Raw genomic sequence first — 21,340 nt, 5'->3', positions numbered from 1 at the left:
ACTTAGTCATGTGGCCATACCTAGCTGCAAAGGAGGCTGTGAAATGTAGTCCACCAGGTGGCCATGGGTCTATGAATAAGAAAGGTGAAAGGATGAATGTTGGCCTGCATCCAGGATTTTCTACCATGTAGCCCTGTCAGAGACGTTAGCCTAGAGGAGGATAGTGATGTCAAAGTGTGTGTGTTAGTTGCATCCGACTCTTTGTGACCCCATGGACTGTAGCCCGTCAGACTCCTCTGTCCACGGAATTCTTCAGGCAAGAATATTGGAATTGAAAAAAAAGACAAAAAAAAAAAAAGAGAATACTGGAGTTGATAGCCATTCTCTTCTCCAGAGGATCTTCCTGACCCAAGGAGCCAACCTAGGTCTCTTGCATTGCAGGCAGATTCTTTAATCATCTGAGCCACCAGGGAAGGGGAGTGGACATAAATTAAAATTTGATGAATTAGTGACAGTTGTTACATGTGGTACATAGGAGCCCACGTCATGGTGGTAACTGCTGACCTCTCCCCTAACCAGTCAAGTACATGAAAGAGGTCTCACCATATTTCAAGGACTCTGCCAGCGGGACCTCGGTTGGCTGGGACTCGCCTCCTGCCTCACCCCTTCAGCGGCAGCCTTCCTCCCCTGGCCCCCCACCCCGGGACCTCCGTGATGCCAAACACATGTCCTTGAAGATGGCATATGTCTCAAGGAGGTGCACCCCTACAGACCCAGAGACCAGGTAAGCCTAGCATAGGGGGCGGCTCAGACAGACGTGCCCTCATGTTAGGTGGTGGGGCCAAAGGAAAGATCCCTTGTGTTGCAAGTGACAAGCACAATGCCCAAACGCAGTAGGTGCTTAAGCAATGCTTGTTGAATGGAGACAAGAGTGAAGTTATGGGGATGATGGTGTGCTTTTCTTCTCTCTTCTTCCTCTGGGTAGTTCACATCTCAGGAGGAACTTGGTCTGCAGAGGAGTCCTGGATTCCAGTCTTGGTTCTCCTTGAACTGGGCCCTTTTCCTCACTAACCTTGAGATTCTCCCTTATGAAAGAAGGATATCAGACTCAGTGATCCCCTCAAGTCTCTTCCAACTCTGCCGAGGTTCCAAGATACCTGGTAACTTTCACTCAGGGCCATGGAAGGTTACCATCCCTTACATCTGAGCAGCCCTTGACATTGATGATAAGACTGATACTAGCCAGCATTATTGAGTACTTATCATGCACAAATGAATTTAACTCTCACAGCAGCCCTGTGAGCAGAGTCCTATTGTTTCACCCCGCTATTGTAGATGAGGACAGAGGGAGGAAGTAACCTGCCCAAGATCACACAGCCAGGAGGAGAATGGAGCTTGCCTCATTCCAGGTAGCCCTCTCAGCTTCAGAAGCTACTTGAGTGATGGCAGTGGTGAATGCAGTCCAGTTGATCAAATGTGCAGCATTGGGGCGGGGGTAAAAGGCCTGTGCTCTGGGTGCTAATTACAGCTGAGGTTTAATGCCCAGTCAATGCCCAAATTGGCCAGGGAGGTCTGATTAATGTCCAGCATTCAGACCTCCTATCCCTACTTGATGCCCTAGCCCCAGCCTCACCCATGAGGCAAGAACTAGTGATTCACAGGCTACTTACAGGTGCTCCACTTAGGGACCTTTTGTGTTGGGTGAAGGTGAGGTGGTATCAGTCCTTCCTGCGACTCATAGAACTTTAGGTTAGTTATGGTTCCCAGCCTGATCCCAGACATCACCTGAAGCATGTGTGTATTTGTATTTCTGTGTGTGTGTATGTGTGGATGGCATGTAAATGCAAGTGTTTGTGTGTATATGTGAGCATTTGCACAGGCAGGGATGTAGATCTGTGCATATGTGTTTGTATGTTTTTGTGTTAATATCCACACATGTATATGCATGTATGTACATGTGCTTGACCTGTGCACACATGTGTAACTTGAATATAACTGGGGTTCCATATCAGCACAATATCCCAGTCAAAGGAACATCATTCGGTAACCAAAGCATAATGAATAACACTTTTACTTAGTGTTAAGATTACGTTGGTGTGCAAGCATCAGAAACCCCAACAAGCAATGGCTTAATAAATGAGGAGTTAATTTTCCACATGTTTAAAAAGAAGTCCAAGACTTCCCTGGTGGCACCGTGGATAAGAATACGTCTGCCAAAGCAGGAGACATGGGGACCTGGGTTCCATCCCTGGTCCGAGAGAATTCTACATGCTGTGGAGCAACTAAGCCCGTGTACTGCAGCTAGTGGGTCCAGGTTCTGCAGCTACCGAGGCCCGTGTGCCTAGAGCCTGTGCTCCACAACAAGGAGCCTCCGCCATGAGAAACCTGAGCACCACAATGAAGAGCAGCGCCTGCTTGCTGCAATAGAGAGAACACCAGCACGAAGTAATGAAGACCAGTACAGCCAAAAATAAATACAGAATACATAAAAGAGAAACCTAGCAGTCAACTATTTATGCTGCTACTGATGGTCAAGAATACCCTCAAGGCATCAGGCTTCCAGCTTCTTCTTCTGCCTTCTTTTACCATTTTTATTAAAAAAATTTTTCTTGGCTGCACCATGAAGCTTATGGTATCCTAGTTCCCAGACAAGGCATTGAACCTAGGCTCTTGGCAGTGAAAGCATGGAGTCCTAATGGCTGGTCTGGCAGGTAATTCCCCTCCTGCTGTTTTTTAGTATGGATTTTCTTCTTCTTGAAAATAGCTTGGTGCCTGCACCTCTATGCATGTGTCCATATTCTAGACAGGAAGAAGGCAAAAGACAAAGGAATTGTTCCCCTGGTATTTTGTTTTATTGCTGCATAAACAGCCATCCTAAAATTTAGTGGCTTAGAAGATAGCAGTTTAATATTTTTCACAGTTCTGTAATCTGGGCTGGCTTAGCCAGGCAGTTCTTCTGTTCCTTGTGCCATCTGCAGGGGCTACAAATCCAAGAGAGCTGGTTCACCTACGTGCCTGCTTCCTCAGCAGGGGTGGTTGGAACAGCTGGCGGCTGGCTAAGCATTCCTCTTTTTGTAGGGCTTTCCCACGTGGCTAGCTTGTTTTCCCTCTCAGCACAGGTGACCTTGGGGTAGCTGGATTTTGTGATCGCTTAGGAATGCCAAAATGGCACTTCTGCCACATTTTGTTTGTCAAACCAAGTCGGAAGGTCAAGGAGAGGAGAAATAAACTTCACCTCTCGGTGAGGGAGTGCATATAGGGAGAAATGAGTTTGGTGGAGGCCATCTTTGGAAACTAACAGCCCAGCTAGGAACACTTCAGTTGGGAAGGGACTTCGCTTTCTATTTCATCAGTCAGAATTGGATTGATGGCCAGTGCTAGCTGCAGGGGAGATCTGTAGTGGAGGAAGGCAGAGGTGAAGGCATTGGAATGGATATGTGCAAGCCATTCTCCAGTTTCTGCCCCACTGCACTGGTTACAGAAATTCCAAAGGGCAGTGAATCTTTAAAGCCCCACAGAACTTTCGAAGGTCCTTTCCCTGCCACTGACTCCCCTTGGACCTCCTTGAGACCTTCCCCTTACATTTGCCTGTGTGGCTTTTTGTCTCCCCACGCTTTCCCTTCACCATACCCTGGCTTTTTCTTTTCTTTTTTAACCATACAGTGTGCCTTGTAGTGGCGCTTCCCTGGTGGCTCAGTGGTAAAGAATTGACCTGCCGATGCAGGAGACACAGGTTCCATCTCTGGGTTGGGAAGATCCCCTGGAGTAGGAAATGGCAACCCACTCCAGTATTCTTGCCTGGAAAATTCCATGGACAGAGGAGCCTGGCTGGCTACAGTCCATGGAGTCTCAAAGAGTCAGACATGACCCAGTGACTAACACTATTACTACTACTACACTTTTGAGTGTGTGTATTTGTGTGTATATGCCTGTATGTGTGTTGGAGAGAGAGATATAGTCTCTTATCACAAGATAAGATAAGATAGATAAACCCCATGAGGCCCAACAACTGTGGCCAGAGCCCAGCAGCGGGAGTTGCTCCTGATTCTTTCATGGACATCCCCTGTGGTTTCCTCTGGTTTTGTGGTAGATGGGGGTTCCTTGGCTCAAGTTTCAGGGTTGGGCACCTGTCTAGCGGGACTCCCCTCTACCTCACTTGTGCCTGCAGGTATCTGGAGATCTGCTCGGCTGATGGCCGGGACACCCTCTTCCTGAGGGCCAAGGATGAGGCTAGTGCCAAGTCCTGGGCAGCTGCTATCCAAGCCCAGGTCAACACCCTGACGCTCCGGGTCAAGGATGAGCTGCAGGCGCTGCTGTCAGCCACCAGCACAGCCGGGAGTCAGGACATCAAGCGGATCGGCTGGCTGACTGAGCAGGTGCCTGCCTGGGCCCCGGGGACCCCTCCTCCCCTCTTCCCCTCTCCCAGAGGCGACCCCAGTCCCATTTCCCCTCACTGCCTCACCCCGCCCTGGCCCTCTCACCTCTCTTCTCCCCTCCCTGTCCCCCCTCACTGGTGCCTTGCCTCCTGCAGCTGCCCAGCGGGGGCACGGCACCCACCTTGGCCCTGCTGACCGAAAAGGAGCTGCTCCTCTACAGCTGTCTCCCCCAGACCCGTGAGGCCTTGAGCCGGCCGGCGCGTACTGCCCCCCTTATCACCACCAGGTATTTGCGGGTAGGGCAGGCCTGTGTGTCCCACCCAGAGCTTGTGGGGGCGATGCTCTAGATGGACCTCAGGAGCTGGGGACTCCAGCCCCATTCTACGCTGAGTTATTCCCCAGGTGGCCTGAAGCGAGTCCCTGCCCAGTTTGGGCCTTGGTTTCCTCATCTATAAAATGGGGCCTCAGAACAGAAGGATATGAGGTCCTATCAGTCAGTCACTCACTGACACCTGCTCTGTCCAACCTGGTGCTGCCTGGTTCAGATGAAAGACAGTCCCCAGAGGTCTCTGTCCTCAGGGAGGACCCAGCCTGGTGCGGAGATTGGCCTGGGAACAGCCTTTACAATGCAGAGTGTAGAAACCGCTTAACTCTACCTGGCCTGCAGGTGGGGGTGGGGCAAGGCTTCAGGTAGAAGATGACATATGAGCTGGACTTTGGCAGATGGGTAGAAATTTGCTATTTAAGGAAGGGTGGAGAAGCATCTTACACAGAGGGAACAATATAGTCAGAGGGACAGAAGCATGAAGAGCTCTCGCAGCTTCACAGAGCTCACTGAGTGTGCTGTAACCAGGGTGTAGACTCTGTCTGGGAAGTGGAGAGAAAGAAGGCAGGGAGTTGGCAGGCCCTGATCTTGCAGAGCTTCTGTTGCGTGGATAAGGACTGTTAGCTTTATCTTAAGAGCTGTGGCAGACAGAGTGAGAAGAGTTTTAACCTGAGAGTGAGGTGTCTCATCGGGTCCTGTTTTAAAAAGGATCTGTGTGGCTGCCGTGCAGAAAATATACTGGAGGAGGGGGATGGGAGCAGTTACGCTGGAGAGACAGTGGAGGTGGGTGGAGGCAGCAGATGGAGAAGAAAGGCCGCATTTGCATTGGAAACACATGGTGGGAAAATTAACCAGGCTTCGTACTTGCCAGATGGGGAGGGTGAGGGAGGTGTCCTGATGAATGGATGAACGGGAGTTTTAGAGCTGGTGTCTGGGTGGGCAGTAGGAGTGAGGGTGGGAGTGCAAAGGGAGGGGGTTGGATCAAGATGTTGAGTCCAAAGTGTCGGTGGGGGGCGGGTAGGTAGGGAGCTTGGGTACGAAACTGGGGAACTTGTGAGTCTGTTGCTTAGGGCTGCCAAGTAGGAGACTGGGCATCAGAAACAGCTCCAAGGGGGGGAACTGAAGCTATAAGAGAAAGCTTGTGGAGTGAGGACCAAAGAGGGCAAAGGTATAGAACTCTGGGGTCTGCTGTCCAGAGAGGGCCAGTGAACTGCCCAAGGTTACGCAGCAAGTGGGAGTCAGGCTGTGAGGTGTGGGCCCTTGTTGCTCATGCCTCCTCACTCCAGGCTGCATTCCAGCTCACGTGTCAGGAGCCTGCTGCCTACTAGGGATGAGCAGGTCGTGAACGTTCTACCTAATCAAGTGATTCATTAATTCAGGCCACAAATGTTTGCTAAGCACCTACTTTGTGCCAGGCATTGTTTTAGTTTCTGAGACTATAGAGGTGAACAAGGTAGATAAACATTTGTGCCCTAGATGATATTCTAGAGAAAAAGGCAATCAAAAGCCAACTGTAACAGTAAAAAGTAAGTATAATTTCTGGTACCATAAGGAAAAGTGTGGCTAGTGAGTGATAGGGGAGAGTGCTGTTTTATCTTTTGGCTGTGTGGCATGTGAGATCTTAGTTCCCTAACCAGGGATCAAACCTGGGCCCCCTGAGGTGGAAGCGCAGAGTCTTAACCACTGGACCGCCAGGGAAGTCCTGAGGTGTCATTTTAGGCAGAGAAGTCAAGGAAGGCTTCTCAGAGGAGCTGGCGTTTGAGCAAAGGTCTGAAGGAGATAAGGGAGAAAGCAATGCAGATAATCAGGGAAAAGTTTGCTGGGCAGAGGGAACAGCAGAGGGGCTGAGGCAGGAGTGTGCTTGGCGTGATTGAAGACGCTAGAGTGGCTGGAGCTGAGGGGGCCAGGAGGAGGGTGGCAGGAGATGGTCTCCTGTGACTCCATCAGTGACCGTCTGGAGGTCCTATCCCCCCACTGGGTGGAAAAGGAGTCGCAGGGCCCCTTCCCAGGTCACTGCTCCCTTGGCCCAGAACTATTTCCCCGCTGCCCGGGGCCTCATGCTTAGCCCTCTGCCCCCTGCCCCCAGGCTGGTGCACTCAGGCCCCTCCAAGGGCTCGGTGCCCTACGATGCAGAGCTCTCTTTTGCCCTGCGCACGGGCACGCGCCACGGTGTGGACACTCACCTGTTCAGCGTGGAGTCACCGCAGGAGCTGGCTGCCTGGACCCGCCAGCTGGTGGATGGCTGTCACCGGGCCGCTGAGGGTGTGCAGGAGGTGTCGACAGGTGGGCTGGGTGGATCTGGGAGTGCCTTTCTGGTAATGAGCCGCTTGTCCCCAGGGGCATTCAAGTTTCCTTCTTTAGGATGCTTCAGGAGGGGGATTAAGAGTGGGATTTGGGGTCTCCGAGGGCCCTCTGTTTTGGATGTGCAGGTGTCCTGGAAGGTAGTGAGACTCGTTTCCCAGGGGTTTTCTTGTCCTGGCTTTGTGACTCCGCTGGTGAGGATATGAGAGGTGGCACTTGGGGTAGGGTTGCCAGAAAAAGTACAGGACACTCACTTGGATTTGAATTTCAGGTAAATAGCAAATAATTGTTTAATTGAAGGAGATCCAAATTACCCATTGCTTATCTGAAATTCCCATTTAACTGGGCAAGAAGTCTGTAGGCATCTAAAGTCTCCAAAGGCCAGGCTTGGTGGGCCTACCTTCACAGGGAGGGGGCCTCCTGTCCAAGGCGGAGTTGAAGATTCCCCTGTCCTCCTTTGGTGCTGCTGGCTGTGGGTCTGGAAGTGGGGTATAGGTTTTCTGCCCACTCATCCTTCTGTATTTTAGAGTGTGGGGGACTCTCTACAGGGTGGATGTACAAATGGCATGACAGACAGTGAGCTTCCCACCCCCGGTGGCATTCAAGCCCCACTTTTGGGACTGCCAGTGGGGACTGGAGGGAAGGCTTGCAGTCTCTGAGGTGTCGCTGCGCCCGTGCCCACGCCCTCCCCACAGCCTGCACGTGGAACGGCCGTGCCTGCAGCCTCTCCGTGCATATTGACAACGGCTTCACACTGTGGGCGGCGGAGCCAGGTGCAGCCCGAGCCGTGCTGCTGCGTCAGCCCTTTGAGAAGCTGCAGATGTCCTCAGACGATGGTGCCAGTCTCCTATTCCTGGACTTCGGGGGCGCTGAAGGCGAGATTGTGAGTGGAGGGGGTCGAGGGGTGATGTTCTCCTGGAGGCCAGGCTGGGTGGGCTCCTGACCCTTCTTTCCGTTTACCCTGTAGCAGCTGGACCTGCATTCGTGCCCCAAAACCATGGTGTTCATCATCCACTCCTTCCTCTCGGCCAAGGTCACCCGTCTGGGGCTCTTAGCCTAGAGGTGGTCAGATGCATTAGCCCTGAAGAGGGAGTGTCCACCACACGGCCTGACCTGGCCCTCCGCTGATTGCCTGCTTGCCGCTGGGCTGAGGGAAGGGAGAGGAGAAGAGCAAGAAGGCGGAGACCCAGCTTAGGACACAGCGGATCCCACCAGTGATGGGGGAGTGTCCCTGCAGCTCCCCCCATCCCCACCAGTGCCTTTCGTGGAGAGATATTTTGTGTACACAGAAGCCATTCCGAGTCTAGTATGTGCCCCTATGGGGATCCTGACCCCAGCTAACAACTGCTGGCCCGCCTAGAGGCCCCTAAACTGTCCCCAGAGGCCCCACCTGAAGCTGGAGCTCCCTGGGGCCCACAGTGAGAGACAGAGAAGACTTTCATTCATTTCTCCCCTCAGCTCCACCACCTTGGGGCATCAGGTTCTTCTCTTCAGCCTCTCTCTCCTCCTTACTCATGGATAAATAAACAGCCTGTGAGCACATAGGCAGCCTGGCCCAGTGTCTGTGGTTTGTGCCTTGGCCCGTGGGTCCTGTGGTGGCCCTTGTAGTCCAAAGATGGACCAGACCGAAGACTGGAGTCCCTTTCCTTAGAGAAGAACAGGCCTTTAACCATAGGGTGGAAAAAGAGTCTCTTGGTTATCTACTATTGCAGAACAAATGACCCCCAAATTTAGCAGCTTGAAACAATGAACATTTATTATCTTTCAAGTTTGGTGAGTTAGAAATTTGAGAGGGGCTAAGCTGGATTGTTTCTGTCTCAGGATCTTTCATGAGGTTATCATCAAGGTGTCAGTTGTACTCATCTAAAGGCTAGACTGGGGTCAGAGGATTTGTTTTCTATATTTCTAACTCATGGCTGTTGGCAGGAAGCCCTCGTTCCTCACCATAGTCACCTCATTATGACAATGTGGCTGGCTTCCCCCAGAGTGAGTGACACAGACGAGAGAACCAAGAGGAATCCACTGTGCCTCTTATCACCCAGTCTTGGACGTCACATACTGTCATTTTTGCTCTATTCATTAGAAGTGAGTCACTAATCCCAGCCCACTCTCAAGGGGAGAGGAATTAGGCTCTACCTGTTGAAAAAAGGAATGTCAAAGAATTTGTGGACCTATTTAAAAACCATCACTGAGAGCCTCTGGCCTGTTTCCTGCAGAAGAGAGGATGCTTGGCCTGTGCTTCTTGGAATGTTTCTTTGGAAGCTGTACCAGGCAGCTGGCTACATATGAGCCTTACTTGCTTACATTGTCCAGAAAACCACCATGACAACAGTAATTGTAGCGTACATTCAGAGAGTGCTTGCTATCTGCTCAGCCCTGTGCATGCATTTCCTTATGGGGTCCTCACCGCATACCTATGTGGTAAGCACAACAATCCCCATTTCACAGGTACGAAAACAAGGCTCAAAGGGGGAGAGACACTTGCCCAAAGTCACACAGTTATGAAATTCTGAGCTTGGATTCAAACGATGTCTTTCTGACTTCTGACCGCTTGTTCACCTTAGAGACTTTCTGGTCCTGCACTATCCACTAGAAATATAATGCAAGCCACATATGTAATTACTAGTTTTCCAGTAGCCACCTTTTAAAAAGTAAGGAAAAAATAGATGAAGATAATTTTAATAATATGCTTTATTTAACCTAATAGAGGCAAACTGTTAGAACTTCAGTACATAATGTACAAATTCATTAATGAAACATTTTGCTTTCTTTTTCTCATAGTTAGCCTTTGAAATCTGTGTATTTTATACCTACGTCTCTATTCAGAGGTCAGATTTTCATTAGAAACCTTTGATTGGTATTTTCATAAAATTTACAGTTAAAAAAATTAGATTCACATAATCAAGTTATTTCCAAATATACTAAAGTTTTCCAATAACTGAATTGAGTATTGGTGTTTAAAATTAATCAGAATGGAATTAAGTTCAGTTTCTCACTCACACTACCTGCATATCACATGATCAGTAGCCATATGTGGTTAGTAGCTACTGTATTAGACTAAGGAGTTCTGAGCACCCACATGAGGAAATTGAGGCCCACATGAATTCATGTAACAAGCCAGAACTAGAGCTGGTCCTAGAAACGTGGGGAAATGCAGGTAAGCAGAGATATTCCAGTTTTGCCCGCCTCAATCTGCCTACTGTCAATCCACTGTTTATTCAAGAAATATATAGTGCACACCTAGTCTGTATTAATCCTTGGGGCCAGGAGCTGCTTTGCTGGGAGCAAGACTGACAGGTCCCCATGTGCAGGGGAAAGAAATTCAGCAGAAGCTCTCACAATCAAATGTGTGACTCTGATTGGGTAGACACATGGAAGTATCAGAGAGGCCAGCTGGGACCTGACCTGCTCTGAGGGTGAGGGCAGGTTTCTCTGAGGAGGAGACCTGAAGCTGATGTGCATCTGAAGGAGCATGCTAAAAATCAGACAACCCCAATCTCTGTTGCCCTAGAAACAAGCATTTATTTTCATGCTTCTGGGGCTGCATGTTGACTGCAGTTTGACTCTTAGAAGTTGGGCTTGGCTGGGTGGCTTCGGTCCAGGCTGTGGGTTGGGCTGAGGTCTACTCTATGTTTTTCCTTCTGGACCCCAGGATGAATGAGCATCAACTCCCAGGGCAGTATGAGACAGTATGAAATCTGTTATGCATGCATGCGTGCGTAATCACTTCAGTCGTTTCAAACTCTTTGTGATCCTATGGACTGTGGCCTGCCAGGCTTCTCTGTCCATGGGATTCTCCAGGCTAGAATACTGGAGTGGGTTGCCATACCTTCCTCCTGGGGATCCTCCCAACCCAGGGATCAAACCTGCATTTCTTACGTCTCCTGCATTGGCAGGTAGGTTCTTTCTTACTAAGGCCACCTGGGAAGCCCCTGAAATTTATTATGGTATGCTTCAAACTTCTAAAATCCAGGTTTGTTTTTTCCTCACTGCCCCCAGACACCACACTGGCCCAGGACTCCACAATCCCTGGACAGCTGCCACAGCTCCCAGATGATCCACTTATTTGTCTCCTCACTCTCCTTCCCTCAGTGCAGCATATTTTCCACACAACAGCCACTTTATATGCAAAGAAAGTGAAAGTCAGCAGGGATGACTAACTTGGCCATGGCTATCATAAGCATTGGAGCCTTAATGTGAACTCAGCCAGTCTGACTTTGAACTAGTCAGTCAATGATAATAGGGCTTTTGAATCAGACTGGCCTGTGGGTGGATTCCAGTTCGGCCGTATATTCGTTGTGTGAGCTTCAGCACATGACTACCTATTTGTATTTTCAGTTTTCTCACCTTAAAAATGGACCAATAATAGCCTCATAGACTTCTAATTAGGTATCAAAGAGATTAGTTGTAACAGGGGTTGTCAGGGCCCCCAGAGTCTTAGTAATTCAGAGTGGCTGGAGCCATTGTCTGCATCTTATAGTCAGAGGGCTTTCTCCCAAACCACAGCCTCCACATTAACATATATAAGAGTATACTTCCACCATGGCTGCTAGTATATAACTACCCCTTCGGGTGAAATAATTCTGAGATCTGTGTTTTACTGTTTCCTAGATCTCTGCAACAGAATTAAGATTCAGATGCCCACTTCAGTAACTGGCTTGGTAACACGTTCTTTATTGGATGTCTCCCCTTCTCTGTCTCCTTTTCTGACTACCTTATCAGTGTTTTCTGAGATCACCTGCATGCACTCAAATCCTTTTTTCAAGGTCTGCTTCTGGGAAACTCAAACTAATACATAAAGCAGTCATTTATTCATTCAATGCGTACTTATTAAGCCATAAAATGAGTCAGACTCTGTGCTAGATCCTGGGGATATTGCAATGAACAAGACAGATTGTGTTCCTGCTCTCAGGGAGCTGAACGTCTAGGAGCTAGGCAATGCTAAGTAAGCAAATAATGCTATCATTATGGATAGTGACAAGTATTGTGAAGAAAATGATGTGATTAAAAAAAAAAGAAAATGATGTGATAATAATGGGAGCATTTAAAGTGGGATGGTCAGAAAGGGTCTCTCTGGAGAGCTGGTATTTAAGCTGAGACATGAAGGACGAGAAGGCACCAGCCTTGAAATAGTCTGAGGGAACATCCCAGAAAGAAGCTAGTTAATACAAAGGCTCTGAGATAAATAGGTGCTTGGGGTATTGAAGAAGCAAAATAAAATTATGTAGTTGAAGTGTATTCAACTAGAGAGATCATGCTAGGAAAAGAAAGAAATAAATGGGTTGGAGAAGTAAAAGAAAGCAGCAGCTAGATCATGCAGGTCCTAGGACACAGCAGGAAATTTAGATTTTATTGCAAAGGCAATGACAAGCCACCGGGAATTTTCAGCAGAAGAGTAATGTGATCTGATTTTCCTTTTTTTTTCCTGCGGGGCTGGGCAGCTTTTGGGATCTTAGTTCCTTATCAGGGATCCAGATCAAACTCTAGCCCATCGCAGTGAAAGGGCAGAGCCTTAATCACTGGACCGGCATCGAATTCCTGTGACCTCAGGATAAAAACGAATATATTCCCTTAGCTCTGTGTGGGATATAAGTCAGTAGGAGACTAGGTTAAAGACAGGAGCAAGGAGACCAGTTAGGCGATAGCAGCCGTTTCTGATGAGATAACGGTTGCCTGAGATAGAATTGCAGCAGGGGCAGAAAGGGAGGATAGAAAGTGACAGATTCGAGACATTTTGGACTTAGAGCTGACAGAACTTTCTGACTGCAGAGACTGAGGGGGAAGAAACAAAAATGAGTTTCTCTCAGTGCAACTGGGAGGATGCTTGGGTCTGAAATGGGCAAGACTGGGCAGACACAGGTTTTGGTTGAGGATGTGTGTGTAGAAATGACGAATTCTGTATTAAGTTAGAGGCGGTCGATAGGTACCCAAAGGGAGGTGCCCCATAGACAGTGGAACTCTGGGTCTGTGACTCCAGCAGGGGCGGCAAGAGGGGGTGGTCTCTGCTGGAAACATGAATTGCCAATTATTTATAGCGCAGCGCTGTCCAACAGAAACAAAAAGTGAGCCACGTAAATAATTAAAAATTTCTCAGTAGCCATAGTTAAAAAAGAAAAAAAAAAAAAGGAAAAAGAAACAGTTGAAACTAACTTAAATAATATACTTAGCCCAATAGGTCCTAAATATTATCTCAGCACGCAATTCATGGGGTTGCAAAGAGTCGGACACGACTGAGCGACTGAACTGAACTGAATCAATATAAAAATTATCGATGAGACAGTTGGCCTTCTTTCTTCGACATTCAGTGTGTGTTTTACACTTAGAACATAGCTAACGCGCACTCGTTATATTTCAAGCGCTCCGTTGCCGTATGCAGGTTAGGGGTTACCACTTGGTTCAGGGCAGCAGAGGAGGATTTTCAAAGCCAGAAGCTTAGGCGCACCCCGGACACTATAGACGACGCACTTCTGCCGGACGGAACACCCCGGACCGAATTTGCGGCGGAACGGAAGTTGCGTGTATCCGTGCGCAGCCGCAGACGGACGAGCCAGGAGCTTGCTGGTTGAGAGGACGGACAATCCACGGCTGGAAGCTGGGTAGTCGGGCTGCGGAAGGTGAGCGGCGCGCGTTTAAGGTGCCCGGCGCCCTCGCCTGTGGCCCATGACTGGAGCTAGAGGGGCCACGGTGCCCCGGGAATGCTCAGTGTCCAAGGGGAGAATGGGGCGGTGGTTATGGCGCGCGCCCTGGAGTCAGACTCTGGGGTATTCTCACCCTAGCTTCGCTGCCTATTCGTTTGTGACCTTGAACAAGTCACCTCTCTTCCCCTTGAACCTTAGCTTTATCACCTGTGAAAAAGTGGGGATGATAGAACCTGCCTCACAGTTGCTGTGAAGATCAAATACGGTAATCCGTGGAAAGCGCCTCGCACCGCCTATCACGTTGTAATCACCCAGTAAAAGGTTTGGGATGCTTTATTGTTAACTTATGTTGACAAGAGGCTACCGAAATCGTTGACGTCGTTTTTGTCAACTACAAATTAATGTAGCGCCGCACAGAGGCGCCTACATTGTGCTATGTAAGCATTTTATTTGTATTACCACATTTCATCCTCACAAAAGACATGGAGATAGATGCTGTGATAGGTCACTATTATTCCTATTTACATATGAGGAAATGGAAGGTCCCAAAACTTTGATTGCAGGTGCCGGAAGTTACCTGGTGAAGCAGTTGGGTCAGACTCTTAAGACCTTAATCACAATGTTCTATATCCACCATCAGGGAAGTGGCCTTGCTGCAGTCCATGGTATCTCAAAGAGTCTGAACACTGAACAACAACAACAACAACAACATCCATCAACAAAGGAGGTGTGGGCTGCAGAAGTGTGGTTATCGAAGACTTAGTGTATGCAAAGTTAGGTTTTGATATCATTAATTCTCAGCTCTTTGAGAGGTAGGTATTACCTTTTCCTTATTTAACGGAGGTGGAATTGGTGACTCCGATAGGTATTTGACTTGCCCAGGGTCACACAAGTAAGGGGCAGAAACAGGTGACTTTAAAGCTCACACTGAAAGCCTGCTGTTCCCTGTCACTTGAAAGTAGGTTGGCATTGCTCCTAAGTGCTGGTAGCATGTACCTTAGGTGATCAGATTGGAGAATTAACAAGCCCCGTCTGTCTCATTTTATATGTACAGCACCTGCCATGTTACTAGAATGGGAGATACTAAGGATGTAGAAATGAATGAGATTTGTTTCCTTCTTTCAGGGACCCCCGGCTTATAAGGGATAAGCAGCAATTAACAGCAAGGTGTGATGAGTCTTGTGATAGTTAGAAGAAGTCTTTGGGAACCCAGAGGAGGACCTCTAGACTTTGGCGTTAGTGGCCTGAAAAGGCTTCCAAGAGGAAGTAAACTAAAAGTAGTGTAGGAATTGGTTAAGTCAGTTGAGATAAGATGTACCATTCAGAGAAGCCAGCACGTGTAAAAGTCTAGAAGCTAATGAAGATCTGTACAAAGATGTCTGATGTGGGTGGAGTGAGGTAGTCAGGCTGGAGATGTGGGGTCCATTAAGACTGTGTTGTGGAAAGCAAGTCTCCTTTTTTATTAATGCTAGATTCTTTCCTGGGAGGCAGCCATTGTTTCTCAGTCTTTCTCAAGGTACAGTGTGCATTTACAAATATGTACCTGAATTTTCATGCTTTCTTTCCTACACAGATCTGTGGATGGCCTACTATATCTAGTATAGCACTTTGCTTCCCTGCTTTTGTCATGCAACCCCACTTTCTAACAGTTGCATCTTATTCCATTGTATGGGTGTGGTATGACTTATTTACCAGTCCCCTGTTGATGACGTTTAGATCTTTTCCATTTCTTTGCTGTTAGAAACGCTACTGTATCAAGTATCCTTAGGCATAAACTTATGTATATGCAAGGGTCTATCTGTAGGATAAATACCTAGGAATGGAACTGCTTGGTCAAAAGGTTTGTGTGTGTGTTTTCTTAATTTTTATTGGAATATAGTTGATTTACAATGTTGTGTTAGTTTCAGGTATAGAGCAAAGTGAATCAGTTATACATGTACATATATGCTCTCTTTTTAAAATTCTTTTCCCATATAGATCATTACAGAGTATTGAGTGGAGTTCCCTGTGCTATATGGTGGGTCCTTATTAATTATCTAGGATTTGTGTGTTTGTGATTTTGATGGAAGGTGGCAAAATGGTCACTGTAAAGGTTGTGCCATCTTCTGTGCCTCCCAGCCATGTGTGAGAGGGTCTGGGTGAGAAGTTTGAAGGCAGTAATGTGAAACTCTTGGAGGGTAGAAGGAGTCACTGATCAGGCCTATGGTGCCCCCATGTTAGATACTTTCGTTTTTGAAGGAAGACAGAGGCAGTAAGTGGTTTTCACAGTGTGGGGAGGCAGTGTATCAGGGCGGTTAGGGGCACAGTCTTTGTGGTAATTGTCGTTCAGTGGCATTTGTGTCATACTCTTTGCGACCACATGGACTACAGTATGCCAGGCCTCCCTGTCCCTCACCATCTCCTGGAGTTTGCCCAAGTTCATGTTCATTGGATTGGTGTTGCCATCCAGTCATCTCTTCCTCTGACACCGTTTTCTCCTTCTTCCCTTGGTCCTTTCCAGCATCAGATACTTTTCCAATGACTTGTCTGTTCACATCAGATGACCAAAATACTGGAGCTTCAGCTTTATGTTAATTCAGACCTTTGTTTGGATCCCCACCCTGCTGCTTATTGGCTGTGGGAGCTTAGGTAAGTCCTTCACCCTCTCTGTGTGTATTTCCTCCTCTCTGAATGGGGATAATAATAGTGTCTGTTGCCTGTGTTACTCAAGATTGGTGTAAAGATTTAAAGAATTAATACGCTCAAAGTCCTTGGAACTGTTTCTGGCTCGCGGTGCTGCTTTGTTATTTTGTCAGGGCTTCTCATTTCATCTCTGTCACTCCTCTGTTTTGAAAATAGACTGCCTGGATTTGCATCTCATCTCTAGCACTTTTTATGATATTTGTCAAGTTGCTTCAGTTTTTCCATCTTTAAAATATTATTAAGGGGATAGTATTATTAAGAGTACATTCTTGAGTTTTTATGAAGATTAAATGTATTAATATATTTCAAATGCTTAGAGCAGTGCCCTGTGTATAGTGCTCAATAAATTTTGGTGATGTCTGTCATTCTCTTGCAGACTGTGGGCTCCTTTAGTGCCATGCATCCTTTACAGTGTGTTCTCCGAGCCCAGAGGTGTCTGAGGCGGGGGCCTTTGGCCTCTGTGTCCTGGCTGCTGCTCAGGACCTGCAGGGCACACAGCAGTGTCCCCAGCTCTGAATGTCCCAGTCCAGAGAGGCAGCAGGAGGATGGAGTTTGGAAGGATTTCAGCTCCAGGCTGGCCACTGGACCGACTTTTCAGGATTTTTTAAGAAGTGCTTCAGTTCCTCCAGAGCAACCGTCTTCTTCAGAAGTGGAGGACCCACCCCCATATCTCACGGTGGATGAACTTCTAGGAAGGCAGAGGAGAGGTTGGTTTAACTTTACTTCTCTTTGGACTTCCTGCTTTACTCCCTTTCAGTGCTCATGGCCTGATTGTTAACAGATCTTTTATAGACCTGGCTTTGGAGTTACGGGGTTAACTCAGTAGAAGGTTAACCCTCAGTAGAGGGTTAACAGAGTAGAAAGGCTCCTAAGTTATGGAATCATCAACCTCTACCAAGCAACAATAATATAAAGAAACGTAACAGTTCGGATACACGCAACTTGCGGGTGGAAGTCCTGGGGAGTCCTCTCTTTGGTTACCTTTGGAAACCCTGCAATCTCTGTTCTGAGTTTTAGATCATCCTAAGTTACAAGGCAGATTTCGCAATTGGTGCTATAGAAAATCATTATGCTTAGGCAGAGGTTTTCTTAGAAACATAATGCCCTCAGTTAAAATGTGTTAAAATTTGAAAAGACATTAAAAGACAACCAGACCTCTCCCGTTTTGCACTGTTTCAAAAAAAAAGCTTCTGTTTATAACTCTTAATGATTTGGTCGCATTCATATGGTGCAAATTACTTGTAATATGCTATTTTCATTTAATATTCTTCCACATACCAGTCTTCATAATTAAAAAATTGTTGCAAAATATCACATGCTGTACCATGGTGTTTTCCAATTGTTGGGACATTAGGTCGTTTCACAAATTTTTATATTATAAATAACACTATTACAAGTGCCTTTGTATGTATACACACACAGATACACATATTCACACGTATAGAGATAGTTTTGCTTCTTCAAAAATTTTTTTCTAGAGTAAATGTCTAGGCATTGAATTGGTAAATTGAGGAGCCTGTATACCTCATGACTTCTCAGATTTTTGTAGTCCTTTAAAATTTGTTATTCCCTTCTGTCTCTCCCTGACATAAGTTTCGTGTTTTCTCTTTTTAGACAAAGAAAGGGAGCCAAGGAACATTTAGAAAATTTCCTGATTGTTTATTTTTAAAAAAAATTACTGCTATTTTCTATTGGTTTTCATGTGATTGTCCTTCAGCTCTTTTTTTTTTTTTTAACTTTTTACTTTACTTTATAATACTGTATTGGTTTTGCCATACATTGACATGAATCCACCACGGGTGTACATGCGATCCCAAACATGAACCCCCCTCCCACCTCCCTCCCCACAACATCCCTCGGGGTCATCCCCGTGCACCAGCCCCAAGCATGCTGTATCCTGCCTCGGACATAGACTGGTGATTCGATTCTTACATGATAGTATACATGTTTCAATGCCATTCTCCCAAATCATCCCACCCTCTCCCTCTCCCTCTGAGTCCAAAAGTCCGCTATACACATCTGTGTCTTTTTTGCTGTCTTGCATACAGGGTCATCATTGCCATCTTTCTAAATTCCATATATATGTGTTAGTATACTGTATTGGTGTTTTTCTTTCTGGCTTACTTCACTCTGTATAATCGGCTCCAGTTTCATCCATCTCATCAGAACTGATTCAAATGTATTCTTTTTAATGGCTGAGTAATACTCCATTGTGTATATTGTCCTTCAGCTCTTAACTCCATTTAGAATTTATTTGGGTTTGTGGATTAAAGTGTGTTGGTGGTATAGGGATTGATAGAGGGATTTAGTTTGAAGGGGTTTGCTTGGGTGTGAAATTGATGTTCTTAAAACTTGGTGCAGATGTATTTTATGTCATGTTAGTCATGCTTTCATTTAAGATGTTTGGAGTTACTGTACGAAGTTGCCTCATTTTCATTTTGTGGCTTTATTGACCCTCTAGCCACCGCTGTTATCTCTAGAGGCTGGAGAACCTCATTCTGTACAACTGTATTTCCTGAGTCTTAGGAGCACGTTTTCCCCATTTTTAAATGATCTGACTTATAGTTGGTGTGTGTAATGAAGTATTTCTTTTGCTCTGAAAGGCTTCATTATTAATAATTTGGAGGTCCATCTGGCAATTAATGGTGTCTCTGAATTGAGGCACCAGGGGACGTAAGCGACTAACCAGGTGCCTCAGGTGTTTCTGGGGGATTTGGGGAGGCAACCTTTCGGGACGTGTGGTCCCCTTTTGTCTTCTCACCTGTGGAATTGCCCTCTCATTGCAGTCTACCTTGAGACCTATGGCTGCCAGATGAATGTGAATGACACAGAGATAGCCTGGTCCATCTTACAGAAGAGTGGCTACCTGCGGACCAGTGACCTTCAGGAGGTATACACATTTCCCTCTTGCCCTGTTTCCTGGGCCTGGGTGAGATTTTGCATTTGTGCTAGTTCTTAGGTGGAGTTTCAGGAACAGGCTGTGGCCTTGTGAGAATGAGTTCCCTTGAGGGAAGTGAGGAGTATGGGACCGAGGTGTACTTTTGTTGCAGTTATTTTGGAAACTTTTATGGTGGTGCTCACCTTCAGGCAAGGAACTAGGTTGAAAATGGGCTGCGAGGAGAAGGCAAATGGGGAGTTAGTGTTTAATGCCTATTGGTTTTAGTTGGGGAAGGTGAAATAGTTCTGGAGGTTGATGGTGGTGATCGTTGAACAATAGTGTGAGTGACATAATGCTACTGAACTGTATACTTAAAAATGGTTAAAATGGTAAATTTTATGTTGTGTGTGTTTCACTGCAATCTGGGGGAAAATAATGGACTGTGGGCAATGATTCTACAAGACTGATTTCAAAGATCATAATTTTCCTCTTTTTCCTTGCTCTCTACCCAGGCTGATGTGATTCTCCTTGTCACATGTTCTATCAGGTGGGAATTTATTCTTTACCTAGAGAGTGATTAAGTCTTATGTAAAATGCCAGAGCCAGCAGTGCCAGGGTGACCCAGCCCATGGAGATGGGTCAGCAGGTTTGCAGTTTTCCAAGTGAATATAGTACTGATAGAATGGTCAGGATTTGCTGAGCGTATACCTTCTGTCAGGTCCTGTGCTGAGCACTATCTGTGCACTGACTGATTCTCATAACAACCCTACGAGGTAGGTGCTGTTATCAAACTCATTTTATTGATGAGGAAACCTAGAGTGTGCTGAGTTGCCCAACATTTCCTGGGGTTTTTCTTGCACATGTTTATGCTGTATCTCACATCATAAGGGCTAGGTCCAGTCAGTGGCTAGGGACAGAGCTCTTCTGACGGAGATGGGTGGCATCCATCACAAGTGAACAGACCATGTTTATTGCTTTGATTCTGTGTACACGGCATGTTAGTGTTGTTTCCTCAGCTGGCTGTATTACCAATCAATCCAGCATTTTTGTTTTGAGGGTCTTGCAGGACATTGAACTAGGTGCTTGGGGAGATTCAGAAATGAACCTTTCCTCCATGGAGCCCGACTTTATGGAGCTTAGTCTGATATGGGAACTAAGACAGATACACAAATAGCTCTAACATCTGGCAGAAAGCACTAGGTAAAAAAATCAAACAGTAAAAAGGAGAAATTGCTGAGTACAGGGAAAAGAATAGTTAAAAGTGATAGGAGAACAAACTCTCCACCCGAGGAGAGTTTGGGAAGTCTTTGTGAAATAGGTTGTTTTTGAGTTTGGCTTAAAGGCTCATCAGGATTTGAGATGTGTAGGGAGGACTTGTTTTAGGAATGGTTTCAGCTGCACCGTTTGTGAAATGTTAGTTCCTGACCAGGGATCAAACCTGCGCCCTTGGCGGTGAAAGCTTGGAGCCCTAGCCCCTGGACCACCAGGGACTCCCATTCTTCCCAGTGTCATGCTCTCTCAGGTTGCTCTGTAGTTTATTTTCAGGTTCAGTTCTGCCTTTGTTGATCTTTGTAGGGAGAAGGCTGAACAGACCATCTGGAATCGTTTACATCAACTCAAACCCCTGAAGTCCAAACGGCTCCGCTCCCGAGTGCCTCTGAGGATTGGGATTCTAGGTATCTGGTAATTTGCAGGTTTTGTGAGTTTTTTGAGACTTGGGCACCATGTAGCTTCATATGCTATGGTTTCTCTTAGATGCTGGATTCTCAGTCTTAAACATCACATTCAGCCCTTGTATTTAATGTCAGAAGGTGTAGAATTAAATGAGATGAAGCTCCTAAAAGGACTTTTCTTAGTGCCTTGAAAGTAATAGGTACTCAGAAAGTGATCCGTCCTTCCTAGTCTAATGTGGCTTCTGGTAGCACAGAGTAATGGATAGGAGTTTCGAGTCTGAAGGGACAGTTTGAATTTATCAGGTAGGTATCTTTCATCTTGACTCCTAAACATGCCCAAGTGAAGATCCAGCTATGCACTGACCAGTATGATAGCCACTAGTCACATGTGGTCATTTAAATTTAATTACACTTAAATAATATTAAAAATGCACTTCTTCAGTCCCACTAGCCACATATTCACTGCTTATTAGTCACACTTGACTAGTAGCTGCCAGTTTGAACAGCATAGATAAAGCACATTTCCT

At 46.7% G+C, this 21,340-nt stretch overlaps 2 protein-coding genes across 4 annotated transcripts in view; both read left to right on the top strand.

Annotated features, from left to right (window-relative positions):
* SNTA1 (syntrophin alpha 1) overlaps nt 1-8,498 on the top strand; it is a 29,756-nt gene extending 21,258 nt beyond the window's left edge. The window contains exons 3-8 of the mRNA XM_005688662.3: nt 520-724; nt 4,109-4,316; nt 4,472-4,602; nt 6,728-6,924; nt 7,638-7,825; nt 7,910-8,498. Coding sequence (XP_005688719.3) covers nt 520-724; nt 4,109-4,316; nt 4,472-4,602; nt 6,728-6,924; nt 7,638-7,825; nt 7,910-8,002 — 1,022 coding nt within the window. The 3' untranslated portion in view covers nt 8,003-8,498. The remainder of the gene's footprint in view (nt 1-519; nt 725-4,108; nt 4,317-4,471; nt 4,603-6,727; nt 6,925-7,637; nt 7,826-7,909) is intronic.
* The window catches only part of CDK5RAP1 (CDK5 regulatory subunit associated protein 1), a 35,865-nt gene continuing 27,973 nt past the window's right edge, over nt 13,449-21,340 (top strand). Inside the window, exons 1-7 of one of the 3 annotated variants that reach the window (XM_005688465.3) lie at nt 13,449-13,556; nt 14,221-14,392; nt 16,081-16,208; nt 16,639-16,969; nt 19,049-19,152; nt 19,653-19,687; nt 20,716-20,816. In XM_005688465.3, coding sequence (XP_005688522.1) covers nt 16,660-16,969; nt 19,049-19,152; nt 19,653-19,687; nt 20,716-20,816 — 550 coding nt within the window. In that variant the 5' untranslated portion in view covers nt 13,449-13,556; nt 14,221-14,392; nt 16,081-16,208; nt 16,639-16,659. Of the gene's footprint in view, nt 13,557-14,143; nt 14,393-16,080; nt 16,209-16,638; nt 16,970-19,048; nt 19,153-19,652; nt 19,688-20,715; nt 20,817-21,340 lie in introns of all 3 variants that reach the window. The other 2 variants (XM_018057722.1, XM_005688466.3) reach the window with 2 other exon arrangements.

Source organism: Capra hircus, chromosome 13 (assembly GCF_001704415.2).
Source record: "Capra hircus breed San Clemente chromosome 13, ASM170441v1, whole genome shotgun sequence".
Classification (NCBI taxonomy): Eukaryota; Metazoa; Chordata; class Mammalia; order Artiodactyla; family Bovidae; genus Capra; species Capra hircus.
Note: the sequence above shows the minus strand (reverse complement) of the source record. Positions and strands in the feature narration are given on the sequence as shown.